The sequence below is a fragment of the Engystomops pustulosus genome, chromosome 6 (assembly GCF_040894005.1).
Source record: "Engystomops pustulosus chromosome 6, aEngPut4.maternal, whole genome shotgun sequence".
NCBI classification, from domain to species: Eukaryota; Metazoa; Chordata; class Amphibia; order Anura; family Leptodactylidae; genus Engystomops; species Engystomops pustulosus.
The window spans coordinates 146,572,858-146,594,165 of record NC_092416.1 but is presented as its reverse complement, the minus strand read 5'-3'; the positions used below and the strand labels follow the sequence as shown (position 1 = coordinate 146,594,165).

Genomic DNA, 21,308 nt, shown 5'->3' with positions numbered 1-21,308 from the left:
ATACCTGTACTAAAAACCAACTCACTTTTTATGAGGATTAACTCTTGCATTATTGAATTACAAAAAAAAGACATACACATTTGTATATAAAAATCAAAAAAATGGTACTAGGTCATATTAATAGATTTTATTTGTTTGCATACTCCAAACATTATGGGGAATCTTATATTTAGGGCTGTAAACAAACTATTTTGTTTACTAGAATTATACTTGTAAACAAACCTGTAGACTGTGTTAGATAGAAGTCCTGGAGATCTGTGTAACTATAGCTTTGTGTGTGTTAGAAGCAGCAGGACTTTTGAGTGCTGTAGTATTCAACCAGAAGCCGGATACAGCAGTGACTCAGAGTAATAACTCAGGGGGGAGGGGCTGGACAGAAGTACAATGCAGAGATCTTAAATAGCAGCAAATTCAGCTACTACGCTGGAATATAAATGCATTTCTCATAGTCCGGCTACTACTAAAAACACACAAAGGTATGGTTACACAGATCGTCAGAGTTGCTACTTCACAACTGCTTACCGATTCCCTTTTCTACACTTAAGTTGTCGTGGTATCCGCGTGTAGCTCATTTTCTATAGTTGTTCAGAAAAGTGTCTAAACTATTGTTACTTTTTATAGAGCACTATTAATTTGTACTTTCAATAAGGGGTTCACATACATTAAAGGAATTCTAAATGAAGTGGGAAGGCTCTAGGGTATGTCACCAAAGCTCACATTGTCTAAAGGGCTCTGGTTCTACTCCCCCTTCTCCTCTGTACCTCCCCAATTTAGCAGCAGCAGAAAGTATGTGCTGCTGCACAATTACAGCAGGCAGAGAGAGAGGGGGAAAACAAAATGGGGAGCAGGGAGAGAAGAGCGAGAGCCCAAGCGCCAAAAACTATAGGGGCACTGGAATCACTCCTCTGAGAGCCCTGCCACTTAATTTACATGAAGATTAAAGATTAATTTTAACCAAACTACAGGAGCAGAGCTCTTAATGAATTAATAGCTGGAATAACCTGGCTAAGAGATACCCAGCAGCATTAACCCCTTTCTGCTGAAGCCACTTTTCACCTTTCTGACACAGCCTATTTTTTAAAATCTGACATGTGTCCCTGACAAGTGGTTATAACTTTGAAACGCTTTAACATATCCAAGTGATTTTGGGATTGTTTTCTCTTGATACTTTGTACTTCATGTTAGATGAAAAAATTTGGTGATTTATGAAAAAAATGGTTATGGAAACTTTTTTACTTTTTCAACACAGTCATAACCAGGGCTGATTCTAGCCTTTTTGCTGCCTGAGGCAAAAATTTAAATGGCGCCCCCTCCCCCCTCCCCAACGCTGTATACACAGGCCTATTTAAATGTTTATTTTCACACTCTTTGTATATATACAATCACTCACACAAATACCCATATATGCATCACTTGTTTACCTCCTGAGATAATAATATAATAATCTAGCGCTTTACAAATCATAGGGGACATACACAACTATATTACATTACAAAGAACAAACAGTCATATGGAACAATAGGAATGAGGGCTCTGCTCACAAGAGCTTACAGACTATGAGGATGAGGGGGTGACACCAGAAGTTGTATAATGGTCCAGCCATTCTTTATAAGGGAACAATATAAAATAATTTAATAAATCATTTACTAAACAACGATGTTGCTGCTTGAACCAGCCATCAGCCGCCATCTTATTTACAGGGTCCTAGGTGAAAAAGACTGCAGAGAAGCCTGGAGCTTGGTATATATCAGCTGTTTACCAGATAACAGATGGGAGATAGGATGGATTAGTATAGGGAAAGTTGACTTTTCAAGCAGTTAGCCAGTGTGATAGGCTTGCCTAAAGAGATGGGTTTTAAGAGCACGTTTGAAGCTTTGGAGGGTGGGTATTAGTCTGAGAGTCCGGGGAAGGGCATTCCAGAGAATTGGAGCAACTCGGGAGAAGTCCTGGATACGTGCATGGGAGATCAGTATTTTAAATAAAATTTTTGAACTAATAGTTATAACACAAAAATTACTTAATAAATAACATTCACCATATGTCTGCTTTGTGTTGGCAACATTTTTTAAAATTCTTTTGTATCTGTAGGATGGTAGAAGCTTTTAAGTTTAGTAGATATTTTTATGAAAATTTCCGAATTAATTTTATTAAGGGCAATTTCATTTCTCAAGTGATTTCAATGGACCTAAACAACAGAAAACACATAAATTACACCATTTAAGAAACTACACCCCTTAAATTATTCAAAATGTCTTTAAGGAGCTTTATTAACCCTTTTGGTTTTTCTTCAAAGTTAAATCAGAATGTTGAGGAGAGCGCAGATGGGAGAGGTATGCAGCTGGGCAGTGAAGGGGTTAATTGAATGTGGTGTGCAGGTGATTTATGGTGTGGAGGGTCACTGTAGGCATCTGATCTCCTTTCTCTGTGAAGGAGAATGAGGAGATCGGATACTGATAAGGTGAGCTCGGTCAGGGAATGCTGCTTTCTTCTGGGATTTGTCTGTCTGTACTAAATGACCAGTCACAGCAATCGCTCGAGGGGGGGGGACGGGACTACTATTCCTCCCCTAACATGTTGCTCGGGGCCTTGGCTCTCAGAAACTACAGGATCGATCCTGTTACCCTGCGTTTTGTCAGAGTGACAGACAGAAGTCATGACGTTCCTCAACATCATGGTGGCTCTTTCACTGCTGCCTATAACATTGGGGAATGTCATGGTGGCTTGAGGGGTTAATTGGCTGCTAGCTAAAAGGATCCTAACTAAATAGTATATGACCTGTGCAGGGGGGAGCAGAGAGAAGCTAGCAGGAACATCTTCTGGGTGATAGGTCAGGTCACGGGCTGCCTCCTAAATCATCCAGGCTGCCATTCTGCAGCCTCTGATGTCCGCTGCCTGAAACAAGATTTTCATCCTGCCCCATGGCAGATGCGGCCCTGGTCAAATTAACTAGATAACTAGCCTCTACTGAATGTCTGCTTTATCTTGACTTGGTTTTTTTATGCGTCCTTCCGCAAAAAAAAAAAAAAAAATCATACTTTTGAGGGACCTGCTCAGATTTCAAGTCACTTTGAGAGACCTAAATAATAGTAAAACACCATAAATTACACCATTTTAGATACTACACCCCTAAACATATGTAAAAAGCCTTGTGAAGTTTGTGAACCTGTTGTTTTATCTGTTTTTTTAAAACAAAATCGGGTGTTATTTTGAAATTTACATTTTTTTTTGGCTAAATGAATGTGTTTTTCAAAAAAATAAAATAAAATAAAAAACTCTCAGTGGATAAAATACCAAAACACTTCACAAAGTTTGATACCGATTTTCTCCAGAGTATAACAATACCCTATATGTGGTGGTAACCTGCTGTATGGGCACATGCCATAGCACTGAAGGGAAGGTGCGCAATTCAAAAAGTGACAATGCAAATCTGCGTTGAAGGCTTTGCCATCTTAAATTAATTTTGGCAATTTGGACATATTAGGGTTTATTTTCCACGAGATTAGATGCACTTTAATAATACCTTCTAGGCCTTCTTCTATCAAGTGGACCCTCTACCTGTGTTTGTATCCCGAGTTGACACTTTACAACTTATGTGGCCAAGATAAAATATGGCAATACAAATAATGCCATAATAGTCTTTTTCATTCATTAATGTGAAAATATATTCAAGATTTTAGAGACCAAAAAAGGTTATATTTTATTACACTCACAACTTTTTTTCTTCTCTTTTTCCCAATCTTCCCCCTCCACTTTTTTCTTGATACACAATGACATTCTAGTGACATGGCTCTAGTTGCCTTCGACAGTTTCTGTACAAGTCGCTTAGCAATTACTACATTTGTGGGTGGTGTTTAGGGGAATTATCACTTCAGAGAAACCGGCCAGTGATGTCCCCGAATACCAAAAATCACTATTAGAATACACATAAGCAGTGGACTGGAGTGCAAGGGGATCACGCGAAGGCAGCATTCACATCTCTTCGCAGCTGGAGCATTCAACATACCCACTGTAGACAGCATACGTCTCCCCCCCCCCCCCTGGCTTTCCAGTGATTGGCTACTGCTGATCTTCACAGTGATTCCCCAGTCATGTCACATATAGTGACATCACTGGGAGCCTTCCTAAGTGTACGCTCAGAGGTGTATCTGCCCCCCATCACCATCACTGGCCTCCACTAAGTGTACAGGTCGTTCAGCTGGAGGCAGCAGGATGGAGAGATGCACACTTTATGATATATAATGTGCAGATGGAGGCAAAAAAATATGTCTCTGTCCGCCAGTAGAAGTCAATGGATATGCTCCCTGTATGCATAAGGACTTTTTCCAAGTATATATGCTGTGAATTAAACTAGGTGTGAACTTAGAATAAGCCCCTTTTCAAAACGCAACCAAGTAGCGATGTGTTTTGTGGGGATACAACTTGTCCCTGCACCCCTGAGAGATGGAAATGGGAACAAATAACCCTTTTTAATTTGCTGCCAGTCATGCTAATAATTTTCTCCATGATGAGCCATGAGACCATGATATTACGAAACGCATAGTACTTGTAACAGTGACAGGAAAAGTGTGTAATTACGAAGTAAGAGAAGAAATATGCAGTCTCGTGAATGGGGCTCTAGTGGTGTATACAGAAGGCAGTGAGGTTAGGGTTAGAGAAGGGAGCACTGAATATCTCTGACTACTGGCACCTGTAAATGTTACACTCACCTGCTGCATCATAATCCAATACCCATAACAGCCCAAAGCTTTATACCTGGCAGACCATGAACCATTGAATTGACATGGTAAATACTATTGCATGTCAATTTGTCTACTAGATCACAAGCTCGCACTACACAATTATGGTCTCTTCCTTCCTGACGCTTTCATTCTGAGGGTCACATGATGTTCTACCACTCATTCCATTTAGCCCCAAATCCTGAATAGAAGTTACATTTTAATGTAATCAATCACTGTCCTTAGACCTATTACATACAGTATGTATCTTTGCAGAAATTGCCCAGTCAGACCGATCAGAAACAGCTTTTCACATAAAAATACTGAATCCGATCTGAAAAATGATGATATATCCCCAAGCCCAGCCTTTCATCATTCTATACCAAGCGGTTTCAAAAATATGGGTTTTTTTTAACAATAAATTCTACAAAAAGATACATATGCATATATTTATTCACATACAGTGAAGAAATCCCTGTATTCTCCAGTGTTTTTTATGGAAGACTTAAAGCATGTACTGGAACTTTGCCGAGATCCTTCAGAAATGAAGCTCTGCCATTACGTTTCCATAAGTTTGGACCTCGATGGAAAGCTCCAGATGTACAGTGACTCATTGTTTCCCGCGCTGCACCTGTACAAACGTTGCGGCATTGACATATCCATTTTCTTTCAGTGGGCTGTGCCGCAGACTGGTAGAATGCCACTCCCCAGCACAGCTGTAAGACTGCTTTCATTGTTTCATCACCCAATTAATAGCAATCCTTTTCCAACTACTACACGTTCCCGTACTATACAGGAGGATTTTACTAAACTTGGTGCCATTGCTTTCTTCTGATTCTAGTCGTAAGATAACACACAATTCCAGATTTTATTGGTCTTCACATATAGCATAAAGAATAGAATTTTACATGAGGACTATGTCTACATTGGTTGAAGAATCATGTACGATGTGGTTATCGCTCTACTACATGACCATAATCTTATCCAAATCTGGGCATAAATAGAGGATGACTAGGGACCCCACTAGGACAATAAACAGAAAAGTATTGGCCAGTTCCTCCTTAACACGTAGCACCTGGGTTTGCTTGGGGTGTGGTGCACCTTCATTCATCATCACCGCAAGTATTACAAATGCTGCATTGTGACATAAGGTATACAATGTTTTAACCAATAACTAGTGGGCTTTAATACAGAAACGTATGGTAATACTACCCACACATGGGGGTTTTAAGATGTATTTGTTAAGACCATCAACCTGCAACAGAGGAGTTGTACTCTTTCCACCTACTGGACTGACGAGTAACTTTGAGATATAGAGGTTACGGCCAGATCCAGGCCCAGGAGACTTTTAACCATAGATGTTCTGTTCCATATTCACAAAGACCAGTACTAGAAAATATACATTGTAAATGGGGGGCCTGGTACACATCTAGTATTGGGGTCCAGAAGCTTCGAGTTAGGTCTCTTTTACTATGGTAATGGCTAGCTCATTTCTTCCTGCTCGAAATTGTGAAGAGACAAAAGTCAAAAATATTAAATAAAATTATTCACCCACTCATATACTAAGCTTCTTTAAGCATCTAGGAGCAGGAGTGGAAATATTACTTATGACAGGCCTAAGAATCTTTTTACACGCAATGAGTTATGTATGACCATTCCTCCTCTGAATGTAAACAAGAATCTTTGCATTAACTGACTTATACACTGTAAAATTATATAAATTTTAAGAAATCAAAATATTCATAATGAAGCAATGATGTAGATTTCAAAACCTCTCCCCACACACATCTTCATACGCCTGTCTTCTATCTGAACGAGGGTGTATGTGATAGATAGTTATTGGACAGTAGATGTTTCATCCAATGTGTGTGACCTGATGACCATGGATATCTTCTAACTAGTAAAGAGGAACAAAGCTGCTGCTATACTCTTAACGGGTCGGTGTAGATCTCGGAGAACAATAGGATCAGGCACGTTCACGTCCAACATCCTGATCCATCTCAACTGCCTAGATGGCAAAGCTAAATAGATAGACTCTCATTCATATTAGAAGGTTGGTGGATCACAGTGAATATGTCAGGTTTAGTTTAATGTGAATCTAATGTTTAGGACAAGATAAACACACTATACCAGTGATGGCGAACCTTTTAGAGACCAAGTGCCCAAGCTACAACCAAAATCCACTTATTTACCGTGAAGTGCCAACATGGCATTTTAAGCAATAACTTACTGCTACCTGTTTTTCTACATCTTTCAATCGTATCAGCACCTGAGGCCACTATTACAGTTGAAAGAAGGAGGGCAAATTCAGAATCTCATTGTAGCTTCCCTCCAGGGTCTCTCTGTAGAGGAAGAATGAAGGGTCCAGCACTATGACCTTCAAAGATAATGCAGCCCTGTCCACACCTTCTCACTTTTCCCACAGTTCCAAACAGCGCTTTAAAATAGCACTGAGAGCAGCATCTCTTAAGTTGCCTGGGACTGCAGGAAGATGCAGTGAATGTGTTCCTGTCTGGTGAACTCTGTCCTGGGGTGATTACCTGAGTGCCCACAGAAATGGCTCTGAGTTCGCCACCACTGCACTATACCAAGGGTTTATAAGAAGACAGTGTCCATGAAGAAAAAAGGTCTGCATAGGAGTAACGGAGCATCCACACTCCCTACGCTGGTTCATACGAGTGGATGACCCCCCTGTACTTTAAACCAAAGTGCACACTGTTCTTCATACATGTCCATACACACAAAGCGTAATCTCTGAGCGTTGTACACTAAACAAGGCAGCACAGTCTCCCCTCTGTGAAAGGAACACTTGCTCCAAGAACAGGTTGTGTACGTGGGGTGAAGCGGGCCAACAGCTAAAGGATTTTCTTGCCAATGTTTTAAGAGTTCAGGAGGTTCCAAATGACAGATAAAACAAACAATGATAGGCCTATGAAAACCTCTGGCTGCCGTGCGCTCTGATCTCAACAAGGCTCTCTTTATTACTGAAACTTTTCAGAAGTGAATAAAAATTATTACTTTGCCCTGTTTCTGCCCTCATAAGTTAGGAGGGGTGGACGGGATAGAAAGAAAAAACACAGTGGAGTAACATAGTAGCAGTGTCGAGCATTTCTGAAAATTGCAAAAGACAAGCCCTTAATCATGGAAACTTCCCAGGTTGTCATAGTTTATTGTGGATGAACGTGCTAAGAAAATATACTTAAAATGAAGATAAAAGCTATATTTAAAAAAAAAAAAAAAAAAAAAAAAAAAAAGGGGGGGCCAAGACGAGTAAAAGATACAAATATGACTAGTTTTCTACTGCAAACGTAGCCAAAAATGACAACATAGTGTAGTATTACCCATAACTCTGCCAATTTTCCTTAATCTTTTACAAAAAAACACGGTTCTACTCATAGCTTTGCTTTCTGCCAGATTTCGGAAAAACTCAATTCATTTATTTGCACTGACCTGCATTTTGGTACTAAGTAAAGAAGAAGGGAGTCAGTGTACTTTGGCCGGTGATTTGGTAAAGCACTTACACTCCGCTATTCATTTGTGATAATTATATTCTTGCTGTAATGATGATGGCTGATTGCAGTTCCTCTACTTTCCACACTCTGTTCCTCTGCCCTCCTTATCTACCTCAAAGACATGCAGCCTAGGTTTGCTCTTACAACAACTTTTTAACTTGATTTAGCTGATAAAGTCACAAGTTACTGGGATCTTCAAAAGAAATCTACCACCGGTATAAGAGGTACTAAAGGCAGTTACTGGTGGGCTCCGTGCTGCAGATCCTGGAACATATTGTGGTTCCGCACAAAAAACATTGCTTTCGTCAAAAAAATCAATGTTAGATGTTATACAAAGGAAGGTTAGTCTCTACCTCCATGACATAGCTTACATTCAGGCGGTCCGCCCAATTATAATTATGCACACCTCCTCTATGGCTGGTCTCCTCCCCCTGCCTCCTAGAGCTGGTGACTTCACCTGGCTCTTGGCACTTCTCGTGCAGCCGGCTGTTCCTTCTAGCGGCTGCATGAGAACCCAGAACAGCAGGCAATACATGTCTTAAAAGTGAACCTTTTCATCACTTCCATCAACCCCAAAAGTTTGTATTATTTCATAGTTACAGTTCCAACGATTCCATAAGAGTTAAAATAATTAATATAGTCCCCACTAATTTCAGAGCAATTAAATGTCTAGATTTTACGCTCTCTACTGTCAAATGGGCAGTCTCACATCTGCTTACCAAACTAGTTTCAGTGCCCAATATCCTTTTTGGAATCTTTACTCGAGTCCAGGAGCACCCATGTAATAGTGAATAGTCTGGCATTCTCCATATGAAAACATAATGGTCCAAATACATAAAAACTGGTGCAATCTGCCCTAGTGTATTTTGCCTTGCTAACGTGCACTATTAGATAATCTAATAGTGGTTCACACTCTTAGCTAATCTGTTTTCAGGATGTACAGTTTAAGTGTGTCGGGAAAAAATGCAACCACGACAGAAAATGGGGCGCAAACACATGTGCAAGTTTCAATATTCAATAATATAGGAGACAATGATTTTTTTGGAAAAGGTTGGTACCTAGAGAGATAAACTTCCAAATATACAAGACATGTGGAGATCTATTGTAATCAATATCAACAATCTGTATGGTCAGTGTCTATGTATCATCAGGCAATACAAGATAAGACAAAAACTCACCCCCATGACTTTCCCACGCTGCTCCACATCTTCCCACATCGAGTAGACAATAAATCTGCACATGTACTTTCCTGCTCGGCCTTCCTGCTTCATTCGGACCATGCACATCCTATAAAAACACATTATTGTCAATCCGATGCCTTTCAATGTCCAGTCTTTGACATGCCATAATCCATCTGTGGTTCCCAGCGTCAAATAGGGGGAATATCATAATATCATAGGACATATTTTTAATACCTACAAACAATTTATCTAGTATCGATGTATGGTAATGTTTCAACCTTCCATGATCTTTAGAGTTTGGTGATAATAATTTAGGTCAATTTAATAACTTTAAATTGACAGACTGGAGTTTCAAGAAAAAATGTTGTGCTTAGAAATAATATGCAATTTCTGTAAGTAACATTTAAGAATTTGCCAAAGGGTCATGGACTTTATGCTATAAAACCACCACGGAAGAACTTCGTAATTATAGAAATAGTCTACACAAGCTAATGGGAAATAAATGTAGTAATGTTAGTAAGTGGATAATTCTTATACTATGATGCTCTAATCCAGACAGGTATCACAAGTTTAATTTGTCGCTTTTATATATTCACACAGGGAACAAAGAACCGGCTTAACTATACAATCAACACAAATCCTACACCCATCCAAAAGATGACCAAGATTAAGAACGAACGAGGAGATTAGTAAGGACTGATTTTATTATACAAGGTGCAGCCACCACCTGGGTCTGGAATTTCTTAAAGAGTCTGTGAGGTCCACAATATCTCCCTATAGCACTAACAGACCAAGAGTAGAAATATACCTCCACACCCGCAAAAAAATTGCAAAGATAATATGGATGTGCAAATTAACCTTGGAGTGCAACAGAGCTGGACCCAATTTGCGTACAAACCGGTATGACACAGGAAGAGGCTAAAATGTTACAGGTGTGATACCAGTGGAGACTTTGGGCTGGATTTGTCTATAGACAGCTGGAAGTGCCCCATCTATAAACTTGCTTATCTCTAAAAATGATGATAGTCTCAAGAGGGAATTCAAGGATTTACTATTACTCCAAATTAATGGTTTTGGAGGAATTCATTTTAGTACTGACAAATAGTAAACAAAAAAATCTATAGTACAATGTATGTACAGGAGTAGCAACAATACTGTTCATTACATAAACATCCGACGAGCCATGGGGCCGAGCTCTAACCACACATCCCAGTATGCAAGCCACCTCCCAGATTACACTGAATGGCGGGACAGGCAGATGTCCTTAACACGCAAAAACAACCAGTGTCATAATTATAGCCAGAAATTGCTGTTAAAGCAAGTTAATGAGTATGTGTTAATGTTGGTCCGGAAGTGCTGTAGGCAGGGGTCGGGTTGACGCCTTTACAAGCGTCATACACCTTGGTACAGGCATTTTTAATGCCTACTAAAAAGCCAGTTGCATCTAAAAAAAAGTGTAGACTTTCCCTGTACTTGCAGGCAATGAGGATGGCAGCACTCTCTATAGTAGTGCAAATGCAGCTCCTGACATCTCCTCACAAACTTGCACTGAAGAGGAGACTGTTCAGCTGTGGAGGCTAGTAGAGGGATCCCTGAAGTTTGAGGTTTTGTCCACCATCTGCGTATCCCAACGGGCCCTGCCTGTTATGCCAGCGGGGAGCGTAGAACCACACAGACACTAAGGTGTGAGGTCCTCCTTATGAATTTGGTGCCTCCCTGTGGGATGCGTGGGATTCCCGGGACCGGAAGTGGGACAAGCCGCGGGGAGCCGGACGCCATCTTCCTGCCAGACCCCTAGCTCTCAGATCTGTTCCACCTCCGAGGCTTCTCAAGGCTTCTGGTATGTGGCGCTCCCACCAACTTCCACCCCTGGAAAGCCTGGGTGCCCGTGAGGCCTCGGACACTAAAAACCGGCCAGACTAGGCCCCCTTCACCTGATGCATATGGAGCTTCGGAGAGCCTCACTGAGGCTCTCAAGGGTCTCCCAGGTACAGGAAACCACTGAAGGATGGATGGAGGCGTGTAGCTTTAAGGGTTTCCTGTCCCTGGGGTGGACCCCGCTCTCTGAAGTATGGTGCTGTCGTGGTGAAGGGGGAAATAACACATTCTCTAATTTAATGTTATTAACAAAAATACAGCATTTCACAGATATAATTCCAACCTGTTTCTATCAGTCCTGGTGTACACAAATTCAGTTGCCCCTAGACACCACCCTTTAACTTCTCTCTTAGGGTCGGAACAGCCATCTTGAACTTCTGTGTGACGGACGTGGAGCTGAGATTTCTGTCCCTCTCACTGCTCCCTGCACTCACGCCCTTCCGATTCCAGGGCGGAGCTCACAATGACACAGACACTGAGTTCCTGCAGGCAGCAGCGTGAGGAGTGTAAAGCTACAGACAAATAAAGAACTTATCTGGGAAGGAGGAAGGCACAGCAGAGTTGTGTTGTGGAATAGCAGAGATGTAGGAGAACTGACTGTTATTGTGTATAATAGGCATCTCATGATCTCTGATCTGTCTTATCTCTCTAAGTGTCAGATACTAGTACAATGTTCAGAAGCTAAATAAAAGTGTATATAAACCTTCTCATAATCTAACCACATTTTCAGCTCACAGAACTAGATGAATTATAAAGTGTCTGCTTAGAGTCTGGAATTTGCAATGACCAGCCTAGGGAGTGATATGAGCTCTTAAACTGAGTAAAAATGTGAAGTAAATGGTTACAAATTATCTTTATTGCATTAATGCCACTAGGGGATTGAAACTTGCAAATTTTCTTTCATGGGGAAAATCCCTTTAAAGCCTGACAAAGTACTGTAAGGAAGGAGTCATGAGCAAAAGTATAGGATTTTTATAGACTTTCAAAATGTTATCTTCTATTTTTGTGAATTATCTGCCTTTGAAGTCCCACCTTTGATGGGAAACATCAAAACTATATTATATATCCCCCATAAGATTTTTTTTTTTTGTCTCATTAATCTGCATCTTGACTGAAAAAATGTATTAGATTTATTAATTTATTAAACAAGAAAAACTGAAGTCTCACGTGGTCATAAATATCCAGGCCCTTTTCTCAGTATAAAGTAGAAGCACCTTTTGAGCTGGTACAACCAGGGAATGATGAGACTAGTTTTTCATACCTGGATTTGGAAATCCTCTGCCATTCTTCCTTGCAGATCCTCTCCAGTTCCCTCAGGTTGGATGGTGAATGTTGGTGGAAGCCATTTTCAAGTTTCTCCAGAAGATGATGAATTGGGTTTAGGTCGGGGCTCTGGCTGGGCCAGTCAGGAATGGCAACAGAGTTGTTCTGAAGACACTGCTTTGCCATTTTAGCTGTGTGCCTAAAGGTCATAGTCTTGTTGGAAGGTGAAGCTTTGGCCCAGTTTGTGGTCCAGAGCACTCTGGAAGAGGTTTTCATCCAGGATCTCTCTGTGCTTGGCCACGTTCATCTTTCCTTCAATTGCAACCTGTCGCCCTGTCCCTGCCCCCATTGCATCATGCTGCTACCACCATGTTTCACTGTTTGGATTTTGGCAGATTGTATTCCCCACACATAAGGTTTAGAATTAACACGAAAAAGTTCAATCTTTGTCTCATCAGACCATAGAATCTTATTTCTCATAATCTAAAAGCCCTTTATGTGTTTTTTTTTGCAAACTGTATGCGGGCTTCCACGTGTCTTGCACTGAGGAGAGGCTTCCTTCAGCACACTCTGCCATAAAGCCCCGATTGGTGGAGGGCTGCAGTGATAGCTGATCTTTCTCCCATAGTGGAACTCTTTCCCATCTCCCAACTGCATCTCTGGAGCACAGCCACAGCGGGGTTCTTCTTTAACTCTTTCACCAGACTCTACTCCCACAATTTTTTAGTTAGTGACAACCACAACTCTTGCTTGACTAACTAACTTCTTCCCTTTAATGTTCCTAAGAGCACAGTGGCCTTGACAATCCTTAAAGGGGTTGTCCCATGATCCAATTTAGGCCCTATAAACAGGATAGGGCCTAACTTGCTGATCAGTGGAGGTCTCAGTGATAAGAACCCCACAAATCATGAGAACGATGGGTCCGACGGGGTCCCAGGTACCTCGTCGCTGACTGAGATTAATGGAGCAGACGACTGCGAATGACTGTTCTGCTCCATACATCTCAATGGAGCTGACGGAAATTTCCGAGCGCTGTGATCGGCAATCTCCATCAGCTCCATAAAGATTAATGAAGCAGAAGGTCGCACATGACTGTTCTGCTCCATTCATCTCCAGGAGCGACGAGGGGTCCTACTGAGGTACCTGGGACCCCATCGCAGCCATAAAACTGCCATGATCTTTCTTATGGACACTGAACTGCACTGAATTAATGGGAAAAAAGTCCCTTATCTTTTCCACTTTTACTGGTGGGAGAAAGTACTTCTGACACCTGGAGTCGAGTCGTATTCCCAGGATGAATATTTCTGTGAGGGGAATAGGAATTTCATTTTAGGTTTACCAGCCACCCTGGCTGATCTAAAATCTCTAAAGTTCTGGGAAGCTGTTGTTCCACCGCTCTTTCTGAATTCCTACCAAAAGAAAAATCATCTAAAAAAGGGATGAAGAGACCTGGACCTTTTCGGACATACAAAGCCATCTCAGTAACCAGTTTGTGAAAACCCTGGGATCTATAATAAGGCTGAAAAGGTACAGCACAAACTGGAAATTTAGGGAACTGGGTACTGCTACCCTGAGAAATTTTTAGGATTCAGAGGAGATGGGTTCATGGTTATGTGCATACTATAGATGCCATGCAGGCATTGTAAAATAACAGGTTTACAGTGGATTTTGATGTTTCCAAGTTCCTCCACCCTTGGGAACCTGTTCAGGGGTTTTAAAAACTTATGATAGTTCTGAATAAGCAGTCTTGCTTTTTTTTATATTAAAAAAAGGTGGAGTAAAAACCTGAGCCCTTCTATGACTCTGGTACCTCTAACAGAACTCTTTTCCTAACAAGGACTCTATATCTGCTTCCATAGCCTCGTAAGGCAGAGATTCCCCTTATGGAAGTTACCCTGGAACAGAAAGAAGGAACCTGAACACTAGAATTATGCCTTTTGATATAATGGTTAGAACCTACCTGCTTTTTGAAATATTTGTGGTGAAGAAATGGATCATGGGAAATAATTTTTTAATGCATGACGCACAGGTAGTCTTTTCATAGAAAAGCACCGTTTGACCAGTCGTCAGGCTCACTTACCAACAATGACCAAGCCTGAAAACACATGCACCATGGGTGGAGTCTTAGTCGAAGATCCAGACTGGTCCCCTTTTGTGCCCTCTCAACGGGCACTCATGGCTGGGAAGTCCAAGAGAAGCTAAGCAACAGCTGTTTAAGGTTGGCCGCCAGTATAGTTTCCTCCTTTTAAAATTCTCACCCTTGCACGTCACTTGACCGCCAAAGCGACACTTCTGATGTTCATCGGGTGCTACGCTGCAGATATGGGCTGCGTTCATAAATGAACACGCCGGCCACATCCATCCCCCAAAGGAAAACCCTGAGAGTGGAGGAGAGGGATGGAGAGGAAAGAGACGGCCCCCAAAGGAAGGCGCAGAGTTGGCAGCCTCTCCAAGGATGCTGCAGCTCCCCTGCAGACTTGCCTGAATAACCACGCAGCATCGAGTGGGTCTTCCCTGACTAACTGAGGGGACCAAGAAATTGTACCCCCCCCCACCTCCTCCCCCTGTTAGTACATTGGAAATTACAACTGAAGTCTCCACAAGGTCTCCCATCCAGGCACAGGAAACCACTATGGCAACGAAGATGGAGTCAGCTTTTATGTTCATGGTTGCCTGTCCCTGGGGGCTGAAACCCTCTCAGTGATGCTTTTGTGGCGAGAAGGAAAATAGTAATGGCTGTAGAGCAATTCCTAAAAATATCTAGGCAAGTTCTGGTTATACATTTACACACACTACCTGACTATGAATTTCTGGTATTGAGAATACAGAATTATACAAGTATCCCCTGCCTGCAGGCCAAACAGCAGCGCTGAACTGTAAAAACTATCAGTATCGGCACTGAAATTTGGCGGGCAGACAAGTTGTCCGTGTATCAACACTATGATGCAGGGACTCCTGACACTGCACTGTGTTCGGTCTTTGGGATTGGACCAGTAGGGGCTGAACACGTTTGAGTGCAGATGGCGTAAGGCTTCTTTCATACTGCTGTATGCTCGCCCGATGTATACGCTGGAGAGGCGGAGGAATGAGTACTGCTCACCCCTCCCACCTCCACAGTGAGGCAGGGTGCCTGGCCGTAAACAAGGGAAAAGATAGAGCATGCTATATCTTTTTTCCTGTGCATGGTACAGTGCCACACGTGTGCTGGGAGCCATAGGCGTCTATGTGGACGCTTATTCGGCCACAAATTTGCCGAATATATGTGCCTTCGACGGCAGTGTGAAAGGGGCCTTACACTGTGCCACTATGGGATAGAAAAGCAGAATTCTAAAAATCAAGCAGGGGAGAAGTTACACTACACAAAGCAAGTGAATTTTGTATAAGTGAAGCACTTACAAATTAGTGTTTCCACTGGAAGGCTTCTTAAGCACATTTCTTAATTAGAAAAAATGAATCCCAAACAGATTGCCGACACGTAAACTTTCGAGCAATCACCAGCTTATAGGTGATACCTTTATAAACCATTCAATGAACCTTTGAGAAATGGAGAATGTTCAGGCCAAATTTACACCCTTGAGTCTTTTTCCAAATTAAATCACATCACTTTGCAAGATCTAACCATTGCTGGGAAGGTGCATGTCTGATGTATCATTGTGTACCAATGTATCAACTGAAACAAAATGAGGTCATGGAATTTCATGTTTTTATGTGAAAAAAATGCATTTTTAAGCTGCACCTGCAATTCGGATTTTAATAGACGTATATTTTCTCAGTCCATAAAATTCCCTGACTATAATCAGTGCTGTTTGTAAGGCAAGAGCTGAAGCACATTAAAAGTCTGACTCATCATTGTCAAACCACAAAGGTAACATTGCATTCCTGTTTACAAAATTTTAATAAAGTCACTCGCAGTTCCATACTTGCAAAAGGTTAGCAATTTGTTCCAGAAGCAAAATGAGACTTCTATGTAACCCAGTTACGTCAGCAGCCTAAACACTAACACAAAAGCAACACGATAGAAATATTATATTGCATCAAAGTAACATACGATGAATGAACAGAAAAAGGAAGAATTCATTTAGAATGGGATGAGTTGTGATTATCTTTACCGTAAAGTTATATTTATGAAGTTGAAACTGAGCAGGTAACACCAAAATCAATGGCAATTTCGAACAAAATGTGAGGGAGACATCTACTTGTGCCTATACAGACAGACTTAAGAACATCCAACTTACAGTCAACTACCTCCCTGCCCGCTGTGGCCACTGCTGAAGTCCTAGGCGGCAATGTGAGACTGCATCAGAGACTACACCCTAGACTAGCATTGAGCCAGGGCCTACAGGTCGGTGCAGGGGTCAGATGCTGTGGGAGGTAACAACTGTAAGTGTTCTCAAAAATGTCAGAAATGAGCTCTATTTTTAATCCTTGTTTCCACAATGACCCAAAGTTTTAAAAATTCATTTGTAACAAAAAAAGAATTTGTGCTGGCTCCCTGCAAGGAAATGGGCAGGAAAGGATGCAATTGATCTTGTGGCTATACCCTTTGACCCCTTAAGGGCTAATCTGCATATACAGAAATATGAAATAACTCTATAAAATAGAAATCTCTCTGCAGGGGAACTCTCATGGCATGCTTATGATGCTTAGAAAACTTGAGCTAAAAAGGTAATATGTTGAGTTGATGCGATACAGGTTCCCTTTAAGCTCCCTTTATTTCTGGGATTAGGGGTTTTCAAAGATAGACGAAGGCTCATTCCGAGCCAAAAGGCACGTCGCGGAGGGTGCCATCCCGGACAGTGGAGCTAGACTTCTAATACTTAGGTAAGACCTTTACTTTGTGATGGGTCACATCTTTATTAAATTCCTTTATGTATAATGTTTACGGCAGGAGGCCATTTTGATGTATAAATAACGAGTGCCCCACTAATTTAGCATGCGAGTCTTATCCCCCTCTATATGTGTATGATCCTCCACATTGTGTCCGGAGATAACGCCCTTTTTGCTTGCATTTTTATCACCCGTATGTTTTAAATATTCTTAATGTATTGATAATAATAAAGTTTTTATGTGGTTATAGTCTGGCTTTTTTCTTCTGGGGGGGTCCCCAGGGGTACAATAGGATATATGTTCAGTTGGTCACTCACTGACTATGGTGCAACAACAGCGTGGGTTAATATGTTTTTTTTTTTAATAGAACCATCATGATCCCACTGCTCCTGCTTCAATATTGTTTTCAAAGATAGGGCCTGAGGGACAGAATACGCAGACCTTCCCAGCATTCCGTTTTAGCACTGTCACTGTATACAGACGCTCAAAGGTGATGCAGCTTCTAAAACCATGCACACGCTACAGCAGCAGTTGTGGGCTGTATCGGGTGTGTGCCTATTGATGTGACGTCACTGCTGAGCCTCTCTATACATACAAAGGTCAGCGGTGACAGTCAGGACACTGGCATTATACTCTCTGCATCCCTCTTGTGAAAAAGCGGATGAACCAACCAAAACCACTACCATTTTGGTACAGTTTCCCCCAACTTGGGTCAATGAATTACATTTTTTTGACTGAAATCCCTTTTATTAGGACATTTTAGTAGGAAAAGTATCAAAACTTGTGTGTAGCAATTACATATCTTAATGAATAACGTGTGGTACAATAGGATCAGCACAATTAGGCGATTATAAAAGCTGGAATATTTTTGGAAAATCTTTATGATATATAAAAGCCAACTCCCCTAGGTCCATCAAAATCTTCAAGGTCAAGTGAATTTCCAAATATCCCATCATAACCCCAGCAATGGGATAAATGAGCAGAAAACCGCTGCATTCCATCTCTGCGGCTGAACCGGGGGATTCCAGACCAGAAGGAAACAGTTTGGCGACCTAGGACATTAAAAATACTGCCGGGTTTAAATAAGGCCCCATACATTTCAGCTAAAGACAACCCCAGTAATCAGCTCAATTTATGATGTGTTAGCTCTTGCCGGCATGTTAGCAAATGTTTGAATGTACTTCAGCGAGGTTCCTGTTACACATTAAGATATATACCTTTCCCCTTGCCACAACACACGCTGACCTTTTCAATAATGCTAGATTAAACAATATTTTTTTTTTGGCTATTTACTCCACAGATGAAAAGGAAAAATATTGCCTGGGTGTTAAATATTTTCACAAGCAGCAAATCTGCAATTTAGGAAAATTGTGTGTGTATTTTGTAGGTGTAACATAAACGTCAGTGTAATAACTCTTATAGTCTGGTCTACTGACAACTCGCAGCGAGAACCCCAGCAGGGATATTTCAGCTAATTTCCTTTAAGGTAACTGAACCCAATTACTTTCGTATATATCCATTTCTCTATCTAGTTTACTGGTAGCCATTTGATGGACTTGCACACAATGGTACAGGTCCCAGTTACCGCTGTGTGTAGGAAACCAGGCAGTTGGCATTCCAGAATGCCACTTTTTGGCTGTGCCACCATTAAGAGGGTCGGCCACTTATAGCAAACTTTACCATAGTATGTATGTTATGGGTTAGTCTATTAGGGTCCTATATTTACTATGTTAAAGTTTACAATGGGTCATGTGACACCTGGGCAGCAGGACTCAGGGCTTTTTGTGACATTCTTTGTCCTGCCGGGAGATGAAGTTGGCAGTGTATTCATTGCTGTCTGCAGGTCCACTAAGTCATAACCACTCCCATATTAGTGGTTGGAGGGGCCTAGGGCATCCGCAGAAAGTCTAGACTCCTGCTGCATGGGGATCACATGACCCGAGGGTAAATGGCAAACTTTAAAGGGAACCCCAACAGACATAAATCATCATATCCCCAACAGTTTTTATAAAATTTCTGCCACTTATTGTGAAAAAGATAAATTAGATCAAAGTTTTACCTGTCTCCATGCCAGAATGTTCAGCAAGGAGCAAGTTTGCACTTCATTTTAAAAAAAAGCCTTCACTGCTATCTGCGCATGCACAATAGCGAGACGTTCACATGGCTCAATACCTAGCAACCAGGCAATGTGGCACATGCACAAATAGCAATGGAGACAGCCTGGCCCTCTCCAGTCTATCTGCGGGGTGCTGATGGCGCAAGTGTGAGTTTCCCTTGCTGTGGTCAGCGAGCACAGGAAGAAGAGGGTACAGGAGTGAGAGGGAGTGTTTTTTATTTTAACGCAGTGTGTTCATGGAGGGCGAGTGAACCTGCTGCAACCACGCCCAGGGGCCAAGAAGACAGTGCTACATCAATGGTCACAATTTGATAATATCACTTAGAGAAAGACCACGTGAAGTGGTATGAACTCACCTTAAGGCCCCATTCACACGACCGTTGTAAGGACGTATATATGTGGTCACAAGTTGGCTCACTGTGTTGTTGCCGCATAAAAGATAGAGGAGGCCCTACCTTTGACTATAAGAACGACTGTGTGGCACCGTTTCCTACGGCCAGGGGAGCATAGGTGTGGAAGCACCCCAATACTAAGGAATTCCAAGAATATGACCCACAAAAGGCTCATTATTTCCTATGTGTAAAATTAATATTGTGTGGATACATTCTAGAAATTCCCCCAAAGCACTAAACTCATGTTTTGTTTTTTTTTTAAATCTTGCAACTACTGACTGCCTATAGATCAACACCAAGGATTATCAATTGTACTCAGGGAACCTGCAACTTTATTCAGCCAAGTAAACTATGATGCTATGACTGTGGAGAAGGGGTTATTGTCTGCACCAAATGTGCTAGTTTTAAATCTCACCATTTCTGTCAGATTTGAGCTAAACCGGGCAGTTGTATATTAAGATTTCTGTTACTTACCATACATGTAGTTGTGTCACAAGGAACCAGGAATTCAATGTATCCGGCAGACTGCATTCTGCATTCAAAAAGAAAATAGAGAGGTCAATAGGGCTTTAGTGGCGTTACATACTCTACCAACTATAACTTGAATAAAGTACACCAATACCCAAGTCACAAATATACAAGTAAAAGGGTAAAAATGTTTGGAATGTTTGACTTTCAGATTCCATCTCACCATCCACTACAGCCATGAATGGGAGACTACAGGCAATTTATAGGCAATCTTCTTGGCCAACTGATACATTAATTTTACTTGCGACTCTAGCAAATGCTTGTAGTTATGCAGATTCTTTTGACAACTATATTGTTACAGTTTTGCTTCTGGTGGTGGAAAAATATTTTTTCTCTTGTATAATAAAAAATTACAACTTCACATTCCTTAATAGTCTCGGTGTAATTAGGTAAATTCTCAAGCAAAAGATCAAGGAGCGGCAAGAAGAGTGACAAGGCATCATCCAGCTGATTGACAGCTCATCTGTCGGCCAAGAAAATTGCTAAACTGCATTATGTGCAGATGGAAGAATATGAAATCAAGTCTGTTCATCCATCTTGAAATGTGAGAGGTTGGTAATCAGGAAAATATTTGTGAGTCAAACATCATCCAGCAGTCCTGGAGCAAACGTGCCAAATATTGCAATGGCGGTGGCTCGTATGCTTCATTATAGAGAGATCACATCGCATTACACAAGTCTGAAATGGTCTGGAATGGTGGCCCGAAAAAAGGTGAAGAACTTCAATACTGTCATAGTTTGCAAGAAAGTAGGAAAGGTGGACAGTAGAGCATTAGAAACGGGTGGATCCAATGGGTATGGAATAATGAAGGGAAAAGGGGGATAAGGTATTGAGAAATTAAAGAAAGGGTTAAAGTTTGTTGGAGAAAGTCTCCTAATAATAGATCAGAATAATCT

General features: G+C 41.4%; 1 protein-coding gene across 1 annotated transcript in view; it reads right to left on the bottom strand.

The window, feature by feature from the left end:
• UQCC1 (ubiquinol-cytochrome c reductase complex assembly factor 1) overlaps positions 1-21,308 on the bottom strand; it is a 77,321-nt gene that overhangs the window by 32,885 nt on the left and 23,128 nt on the right. Inside the window, exons 6-7 of the mRNA XM_072111674.1 lie at positions 20,359-20,416; positions 9,406-9,514 (exon numbers count right to left, since the gene is read on the bottom strand). Coding sequence (XP_071967775.1) covers positions 9,406-9,514; positions 20,359-20,416 — 167 coding nt within the window. The remainder of the gene's footprint in view (positions 1-9,405; positions 9,515-20,358; positions 20,417-21,308) is intronic.